Here is a 10,257-nt window from a genome sequence, read left to right on the forward strand (position 1 = left end):
AAGAAGATCTTAGAAGATGGAAAAATATACCCTGTTCATGGATAGGCAGAACTAACATCATCAAAATGGCGATATTACCAAAAGTTCTCTATAGGTTTAATGCAATGCCAATCAAAATCCCAACGGCATTTCTCGAGTGTTATGGTTTAGATATGGTTGGATCAGGCTTCTCTAAGTTTCATGCAGTATGTATGAATTTCATGCAGTATGCTGACTTTCCCCATTCATGTGGAAGTTCAGCTACGGCTGAACTCCAGAGACCCATTTCTAAGAACACAAAGAACAGAAGAGGAAGCTTGGTCCCCACTATGGCAATGTGGACAATAAAGAACCTTTAAGAGATGGGTCCTATTGGGAGGGCCTTAAACAACTGGGGGGAAATCTTCTCTCAGAAAGAATTTTTTAACTTTCATAGTATTTCGGAACTCTTCTCTCAAGGTGGCCATTATAAGATTGAGACTAACCTTGAATCCTCTGGATTCCTGTCTGGCTATCTTGCTCTTGCACTTTCTCTTGCCATCTGCTATAAGGCCCCAGCCAAAAAGTATACTGATGGAGTTGCCCAATCTTGGACTTTGAAACACCAGAACCATAAATTAAATAAACCTCTTTATTTTACAAAGTAGTCTATTTCCAATATTTTTTATTATAATGAAAAGCTGACTAATATATCAGGAAAGGCATGAGATATAGATATTCTCCAAATAATCACTCTAATGAATGTGAGTGTATAAGTTCTTTAAAAATAAAGCAAGGTCATTGGAGATATGAGGCTCTAGAGGGGGTGAAACTTAGTCTGAAAACGCAGTATGTAGTGGTTAAGTCTGTGAGATTTGGAAACTATGATGCTTGATTTTTATTCTAATAAATAAATAAATTTATTTTTATGGTACTAGAGATCAGACCTTGGGCCTCGTGCATGTTAGGCAGGTCCCCTTCCACTGAGCTACATTCCTAGCCCAGGGTGCTTAATTTTGAATTTTGTCTGTTTTACTTTTTAGTTGATCTTGTGAAAATATTTAACTTCTATGTTCTTCAATTTCCTCATAAGAAAATATATATTATATATTACAATAGATTATATTCTGAAAATGAAGACTAAAAAAATTAGTTTTGAAGATTTGGTTCCTCTTTGTATGTGTAGCAATGGGAGACAGCCTAATACATAGTGAGTGTCCAATAATGCTATGTGCTCTCACCACTAGCACCACCATCATCATTGTCACTTGTGGTAGGTCAAATTTAGGGAGCTGACCCACTTCCTTAAATAAGTGATGACTGAGTTGAACTTTAGAGGCTGAAGAGGAGTGATCAGAAGGGTGGAGTAGATAAGTTTTGAGGAGAACAAATAAAGACCCTATTTCTGAAGGCAACATGGCAAGCTCAAGGTCCTGAAAAAGGATCAGTGAGGCAAAAAGAACCAGGGGAAGATGGTTCAAGGGATGGGGAGATATAAGTAGGAGACAGATAGCATAGGAGACTGTAGATTATATTAACAATTTGGGTTTTTATTCTAACAGCAATAAAAATCTATGGACAGTTTAAAGAAGCCTGACATGAAAAAAAAGAAGCCTGACATGATCAGATTTTCATTTTGTAACTTAATTCTGGCTGAAGTATGAAGTAGGCAAAATCGGATGTGGACAGACCAACGTTTTATAGGCAAGAGATTATGGTAGCATGTATAAAGTGGTAGAAATAGGAGTGGAATGGACAAATTGGAGAAATATTAAAGCAGTAGTATGAGCAAAATTGTGTGCTATAATTGGATATAGGGTTCAGAGAAGGAGGATCTAAACTTTTGGTTATGTAGCAGAGTGTTGACGGCACTCATTGAAAATGGAAACATGGGAACAGGATCAGCTTGAGGAAAGAGGAGAGTAAGAAAGAAGTCTGATTTTTACTCATACTGAGTATGAAGTACTTCTGATATTTTTGAAAGAAGATGTCACAACAGCCAGGTTGTAGAACCAGCTTAGGTATCCTTCAAAAGAGGAATGGTAAAGAAAATGTGGAATATTTGCACAATAAAATTTTACTAAGTCATACTGACTAAAATTATGTCATCTGCAGGTAAATGGATGAAACTGGAGAACATCATGCTAAGTAAAATAAACCCAGAAAGTCAAGGGTTGAATGTTTACTCTCATATGTGAAAGGTAGAAAGAAATAATTAGTTTTAAAAATGGAAGATCTCATAAAAGGGAAAACAGTGGCCTGGAGGAAGGGAATTGAGGGGGAAGGAGGAGGATGGGAATGGGGAGAAACTGTGGAATGAAATTGGCCAAACTATTCTATTTGCTTGTATGAATATATCACAAGGAATTCCACTTTTATGTACAACTATAATGTACCAATTAAAAAAAGATAATAGGAAGACCAATAGACCAGAGGAAGGGGACTGGGGGAGGAAGGAGGAGAGGGAAAAAGCTAATGCTGGGGATTGAAATGCAACAAATTATGTTATATGCTTTTATGAATATGTCCAGATGAATACCACTATTATGTATAATTATAATGCACTAATAAAATATAAAAAAATGAAAGTTAAAAAAAAAGGGAAACCAGTTGTGGGGGCATAGGGGGACATTTTGTACTATCTCTAACAACTCTGTAAATCAAACACTGTTCTAAAATACTCATGTTTAAAAACAAAAAATAAAATATAATTTAGAAGTACATGGACTCTACTATAGTAATAAATGCAGGATATGCAAATCATTCATACTGAAAAAACAACAGAGATTGTATGTGTTTGGGACCAGGTGGAGAGGGCTGAGTGTATGCTTATGTGATGAGGCATAAGGATGTGTCAAACTGGCTACAAATGGAGTCTAAAACCTAGGGAGAGCAAATAGATAAGAAGGTCTAGAGTGACATTGTCAATAGAAATTAATGGAAGCCAAAAATATAATTTAGAATTTTCTAGTAACCACATTAAAAAGTAGTGCAAAGAAACATATCAAAACCATTTTAATATTAAATATGTGATTTAACTTAATATCCAAAATATTATTGTTTCAACATGTAATATATAAAAATTATTGATAAGCTATTTTATCTGTGCTTTTCACTTCAAGTATTTTAAGTATGATGTGCTTAAAGAATTTAAAGCACATAGTAATTCAGACTATATGCATTTTGATTATATAAAAGCCATATATTTGATGGCTACCTACTGGACAATTTGTCTGATAAGGAAGCTGAAGGGAGTGGAATAGAAAGAAAGAAGAGGGAAAAAATGGAGAAGAGGAGAGATAAGATATTACCCAAGAGTAAAGTATTTTTATTAAAAGTGAATAGTTAAAAGATTTAACTAACTTTAGACTTGCCATTGTAAAAGAGATTTTTTTCCCCAAAGATGTATAGTTCTGCCCTATTTTGACAAAAAGTGGATAGGCCTTACTGCCAACCCTTTTAGTTTATGTCTCATTTTTCTCGAGTTTTAGTATTAAAAATATTTGAAAAGCAGTCTATGCCTGCTGCTTTCATTAACTCTCTTTAATTGCCTGCAACCTTGCTTAATTCCAATCATATCATAAAAACTTCATTATCCAGGTGGCCTACTCATCATGTTCAATTATCTTTCCATAACCTTTGTTGTCCTTGAGCTCTCTGGAAAACTGGACAGTTTAAACATTCATTTTTAAAACTGCTTCTCTTCATTTCAACATGAGCATTTGTTGAAGTTTCCTCTCTGACTGGATCTTAGGTATTAGAAAACAACAATTTGCAATGGCATATAGCTGGTTCTTAAAGAGAAAGGGAAATTACCTCATGTGTAGAGGAACTTTCCCTTCTGACTACCCTAGGCTGTCACAGGATATAGGAGATGGGTCAGGAAGAGCATCCTTGAAGATGAGGCTACAGCATACTTTGGAGTTAACCAGATAATGGGAAGAAGAAAGAGACACACTATTCTAGTTTCTATACTCTGTTTACTGCTACAGTAAACAGAAGAATTGTGTTGAAGAATTGGTTCCCAATGCATCAATTTGCAGAGAAGAGGCTTTTAGTAAGTGATTGGATCATGAGGGCACTAACCCCATAGGAGAATTAATCCATTGATGATACATAATTTGATGGCATTATTGCAAACTGGTTGAAACTTTAAGAGAAAGTAGGCCACTGGGGATGTGTCCTTGAAGGATAGATCATGTTCCCACCCCTGTTCTTCTCTCTTTCTCTCTCTGCTTCCTGGCTGCCATGAGGACAGAAGCTTTCCTTCCACCATGACATTCTGTCTTACCTCAGACCCCAACAATGGAGCCCCTGATCATAGATGGAACCTTTGAAATCATGAGCCAAAATAAATCTTTCACCCTTTAGGTTTTTTTTCCAGGTAATTTGTGACAGTGATGAAAACTGACTAACATATTCACTAAAATATTCTTTCATGCCTTTATTAAAAATAGAGTGTCAATGGGCCACTAGGCACTGTGCACTGTGCTAGTCTCTTGGGATAGGCAGTGAGCAAGTCTAGCATAGTCTCTGCTCCCCTGGTGCTTATTGTTTGTAGTGGATAAAAACACATTTAAAAAATCATGATAACTATATTGTGAAGAAAAGTCTAGAAACATATAATTGGTAGACTTGCCTTAGTTTGGGCATGGGGACAGGGAAACCTTCCCAGGGGAATTAACTTAAAAGCTAAGGCTTTGATATCAAATGAATTACAATAAGCATTTTGGACTTTCTTATTCCTTGGTTGGTCAATTGAGAGTTGTTTTACACTGTGTTTCAGAAGGTATCTGCTTCTTACAGATGCAACCTGTCAACCTGTTCATTAAGACAATATTTATTTGTTTTCTTCCTTCCTTTGTCTCACTCTGCATCCTTCATGGTTCTTGGGGTTACCTCCCAGAGATCCCCCTCTTGGATCTCCATCTCAGTGTTTGCTTTTGGATGAGCTCAAATTAAGTGGGGGAACATCCAACATATTCTCTAGTATTGTTGCTCACATATTCTTATTCTAACCTTACTTGCCACACTGGCATGCTATCTCCTTAAGGTGAAGCTTTGGGTTTTTGTTCCTATTTAGCAATACTTAAAAGGCTTAAGTACTCTATAAAAGCAGCCATTTGTATTGTTGCTGAGTATTTTTTTTTAGTTACTTTATTTACTTCACAATGTTTTATAAAAGAAAAGGTAAGGAATATTTATTTATTTATTGACCAAATTATTATGACTTGGTGGTTCTCAGAGGAAATTGCCAAAGGTGCTTGAAGGTCTTTCTCTGGAAGAGCCAAACCATTCCAAAGGTGAAGAATGCCAAGGTCCTTTGAGAAACAAACATTTGACATAGAATATCAAAGGGCAGGGCACCAGGGTGATTTTTCTAAGGTTGGATTGTTGTTTTTTTCTTTAATTAAATGTTGGCTATCAATTTACTAGGTTTTCTCTGATTCTTGTTCCCTCATATTATGAAAGTACAGTCCGTGAAGAACAGACTCCATCACTTCCTGCTAATGATGTCGCTGGCCCAAAGGGATGCCTCAGTACAAATGCTCTTCTCATTCTGTCACTTGGAAGGTTTCTTTACCAGAGATCTCTATTCCCTAATAATGCCCATTGTGCATTGTTTGCAAAGAAAGAAAACCTACTTGCAGTTATAGAACTTATTCAATTCCCAGTCTCCAAGGGCCAAACTTTTAATAAAGCCTCCAGTGAATATTCTGGTCTCCTAAACATTTCACAGGGTATTGTTAATTTACACAAATTACCTCAGATAATCAGTTAAAGTTAAAAGTAACAAAGCCATGCACAGATTTAATGATCCTCAGTGACTCTGATTTTTTTTTCTAAGACTAGCAACCAAAGGAATCTTTAGTATTTTCTATTCTAAAGTTAAATTAAGAAAAGAAAAAATACCCTTTAAATTGTATTGTTTGCTATTTTGTATAGCAAAATATTGCTTTGTATCAGAATCTCATATATATGTGTGTAGATATGTGTATATATATTAATATCTGTAAAGTATACAAAATAAATGAAGACAGCAGTCATACATGAAGACAGAAAAAGAATTGGAATTTGACACTTCTTTTGCAAGGAGTGGGGAAACATAATTTTTTCATGTTTTGTTTGCTTTTACTTCGCTTCCAGTTAGTATGAATGGAGTCTCCTTAACTCTTCTTCCTAGTTACCAGGGATCATTCAGCTCTCGGACCATTATCACTGAATGATAATGGTCTTAATTTTTAAGAATTTATCAAGCTTCAGTGATAAGCTTAAGCTTGATAAATTCTTAAAAATTAAGATGTTATAGACATGACTTAGGTATAAAAATCTCATATGTGTCAATAAAGTTTTACCTACTTATTCACTTGTGTAATGTAACACACTTGAGATCAACCTTAGCTGTTTTCTATAGCACTTTCCTTCCTTTTGCATCTCCTCTGTTACCTCACTTACTCTTCTTCTCATCTCATATCTATTACTGCTCATTTCCTCATCTTCTCCACATCATTCTCCACTTAGAGCAGCATTCTCTATTCTTTTTTCTCCTTTGTATTCCCACTGAGCCTTTTTCTCTTGGGTAGGTGTTTCTGAAATTCTTGGGTCATTAAACTTAATATTCAACTTTATCAGTCACCACACAAAGCTCCTGCAGAAGCTCTGATGCACCTGGGATCACAGCACTCCAAGAGAGGGTGAAGTGGGATGGCTAAGACTGGCCCTGATGTTTAGGAGAAAGAGCCCAGCCCCTCTTTTAACAAATGAGCAGCACAGTATCCACTATGTACATAACCATAGTAATGTTACCACTGCATTTTGAATATATGACAATTGTCATCAAGGTAAATGCTCTGATAGAGATGTAGAGAATTACTGTGCACATTATACTGTTTTTCATTTCAAGTTTCATAGTTTTTAAAAGGCAAAAATCAAGAAATACCAACATAAGCGCATAATCCAAATATAGAGTTGTTTATATGAAAGGAACAGATAAATGAATTAAAAATGGTCAGGTAAACTGGTCTTCCTCATTATAAATGTTAAGGTTTTAAGGGATTGAAGTTGTTGTAAACAAGCATATTGAATATTAATATATACTTAAAAAAGAGAATTAAGAGTATGGAATAATTTACTTCAACTCAAGAAAGAACATTTATAATAAGCAGACATAACTTTTTACTCAATGGTGAATAGCTGAAAACTTTCTAAGGTCAAAACAAGGTAAGGATATCCACTCCCACCACTTTTATTCAACATAGTGCTGGAAGTCCTAGCCATAGAATTAGGCAAGAGAAAGAAATAAAGATATCCAAATTGGAAAAGAGGAAGTTAAACTGAAACTGTTTGCAGATGGCATAATTTGGTACCTAGAAAACCACAAAGTCTTCATCAAAAAGCTTCTAGAACAAGTTAAATGAATACAGGAAAGTTGCAAGGTACAAGATCAACATACAAAAATCAATAGCACTGCCAAATGCTCATAGTAAATTATCTCAAATATAAATCAAGAAAGAAATCCTATTGATAATAGCTATGAAATAAATACCTCAATATAAATTAACCCCAAAATGTCAAGGATATACACAATGAAAATTATAAAACATTGATGAAAGAAATTGAAGCAGACACATAAAAAAATTGTTCATGGGTCATAAGAATCAATATTGTCAAACATTTCCATATTAGACAAAGCAATCTACAGATTCAATGCAATCTTCATCAAAATATCAATGAGTTTCTTCACAGAATTCCAAAGTAATCCTAAAATTTATATAAAACTATACCCTGAATTGCCAAACCATTTTGAGGTAAACAAAAAGTCTTATTGATTTGCTAGCAAAGGTCTGTGAGGATATAGGCCTTTTAAAAGAATACAAATATTACCAGTAGGTAAAATTAGTTAGTGTCTAATGGGTGTACTTGAGAGAGCCTTTGCTCTAGTTCCCAGGTTTCGAGTTTGTTTATTCTTGTGGGCATTTATATTCTTTGGAGCCGTGAAGGACAGAATAGCTTAGCCTGGAATAAAAAAAAAAAAAATGTTAGTTTTGTTTTCCCTGATGTTATGCAACATGAGAGGGGACGAAGGAGAAAAGAAAGAGAAAGAAAGAAAAAAGAAAAGAGAGAAAAAACATGTTAGTTTTTAAATAAATCACCTGAGGCTGAGCAGCAAGGATTATACTCAAAGCACAAAGTAGACTCAGGTTATAACTATAGATAACAAAATGAATCATACAACTCAAAAGACCCAGAAGAAATGATTTTGAAAGCTTCTATTATAGACTCAACACCTCATCACTTCCATCCTAAACAAAAAAGAAACATCAAGGAACCAGCTAAGCTTAATTAGGGAATTCAATTCGTCATAATCTGTCTCTACACAGCAAGTTCATACGTGTGCAGTATGAAGGAACTGGAAAAAGTTCTTGGTGGATGCTCAATCCAGAGGGAGGCAAGAGTGGAAAATCCCCCAGGAGAAGAGCTGCATCCATGGACAACAACAGTAAATTTGCTAAGAGCCGAGGCCGAGCCGCCAAGAAAAAAGCATCCCTTCAGTCTGGCCAGGAGGGTGCTGGCGACAGCCCTGGATCTCAGTTTTCCAAGTGGCCTGCGAGCCCTGGCTCCCACAGCAACGATGACTTCGATAACTGGAGTACCTTTCGCCCTCGAACTAGCTCTAATGCTAGTACTATTAGTGGGAGACTTTCTCCCATTATGACGGAACAAGATGATCTGGGAGATGGGGATGTGCATTCTCTGGTGTACCCACCATCTGCCTCAAAGATGGCTTCTACTCTGCCCAGTCTGTCTGAGATAAGCAATCCTGAAAACATGGAAAACCTTTTGGATAATCTCAACCTTCTGTCATCCCCAACGTCATTAACTGTTTCAACCCAGTCATCACCTGGCAGCATGATGCAGCAGACACCATGCTACTCGTTTGCACCACCAAGCACCAGTCTGAACTCACCCAGTCCAAACTACCAAAAATATACATATGGCCAGTCCAGCATGAGCCCTTTGTCCCAGATGCCTATGCAAACACTGCAGGACAACAAATCAAGCTATGGAGGATTGAATCAGTTTAACTGTGCACAGGGACTCTTGAAGGAGTTACTTACTTCTGATTCTCCTCCCCATAATGACATTATGTCATCAGTTGATCCTGGGGTGGCCCAACCCAACAGCAGGGTTCTGGGCCAGAATGTGATGTTGGGTCCTAATTCAGTCATGCCAGCCTATGGCAACCAGGCATCTCATAATAAAATGATGAATCCCAGCTCCCATACCCACCCTGGACATGCCCAGCAAACATCTGCAGTTAATGGGCGTGCCCTGCCCCACACGGTGAACACCATGCCTCACACCTCGGGTATGAACCGCCTGACCCCAGTGAAGACACCTTTACAAGTGCCTCTGCCCCACCACATGCAGATGAGTGCCGTGGGTGGCTACTCCTCAGTGAGCAGCTGCAATGGCTATGGCAGGATGGGCGTTCTCCACCAGGAGAAGCTCCCCAGTGACTTGGACAGCATGTTTATTGAGCGCTTGGACTGTGACATGGAATCCATAATTCGGAACGACCTCATGGATGGAGATACCTTGGATTTTAACTTTGACAATGTGTTGCCCAACCAAAGCTTCCCGCACGGTGTCAAGACGACGACACACAGCTGGGTGTCAGGCTGAGTTAGTGAGCAGGTAAGTTCACCCCAATATCAAAAGGCCTCTTGAAGAGTAGAACTTAAAAGAGAGGAACACGGTAATTTGCCACGTGTCTCCATGGTTAGGACTTTCTTGATATCAACTGACTGTCCCTTGCAGCAAAACATCTTTTATCCATTCCCCACTCCCCTTTTTTGCAGCTTATCCATTTGCCTTTTGAGCTTAAAAATACAAGAAAGCATCTTTTTAACTGCTTTAAAGATTTTTTGACAGTTAGATGGCTTCATCTTTTTAATAGCTCTTCAATAAATGAGTACATTTGATACAAATCAAATGCTGAAGGGGTCTTTTTAAAGTGGAACTTTTTTTCCAATGAATGATTTTTTAGAGCAGTTTTAGAAAGCACTAGCTTCCCCTAGCCCCCACCCCAAGTATGTGTATCACTCTAGTTTGTGAAGTTGAATTGATTTTAATTTGGCTGTATTTTCACTGTGTGTATATATGTGTGTATGTTTGTGTTTTTCCCCCTAGGCTACACTTATGAACGTACTTCAGATTGTCTGACAGCAGGAACTGAGAGAAGCAGTCCAAAGATGTCCTTCACCCCTCCTTTAGTTTTCTTGATTTAACACACAC

General features: G+C 37.1%; 1 protein-coding gene across 1 annotated transcript; it reads left to right on the plus strand.

Annotated features, from left to right (window-relative positions):
• Nucleotides 1–1,146: 1,146 nt before the first annotated feature.
• LOC107136379 (forkhead box protein O1) lies at nucleotides 1,147–10,257 on the plus strand. Its single transcript, XM_015478618.2, has 3 exons — nucleotides 1,147–1,231; nucleotides 8,306–9,657; nucleotides 10,153–10,257. Exons 1-2 carry the CDS (start codon nucleotides 1,147–1,149, stop codon nucleotides 9,643–9,645), a joined length of 1,425 nt encoding a protein of 474 aa, XP_015334104.2. The 3' UTR covers nucleotides 9,646–9,657; nucleotides 10,153–10,257.

The sequence above is a fragment of the Marmota marmota genome, unplaced genomic scaffold, assembly GCF_001458135.2.
Source record: "Marmota marmota marmota unplaced genomic scaffold, marMar, whole genome shotgun sequence".
In the NCBI taxonomy this organism is placed as follows: domain Eukaryota; kingdom Metazoa; phylum Chordata; class Mammalia; order Rodentia; family Sciuridae; genus Marmota; species Marmota marmota.

Excerpts from the sequence above, each read along its gene's own strand:
- LOC107136379 (XM_015478618.2), top strand. The coding sequence starts at position 1,147 with ATGGGAGACAGCCTAATACATAGTGAGTGTCCAATAATGCTATGTGCT. Across the intron at positions 1,232-8,305 it reads CATCATCATTGTCACTTGTG|GGAATTCAATTCGTCATAAT; the intron begins GTAGGTCAAATT and ends AAGCTTAATTAG.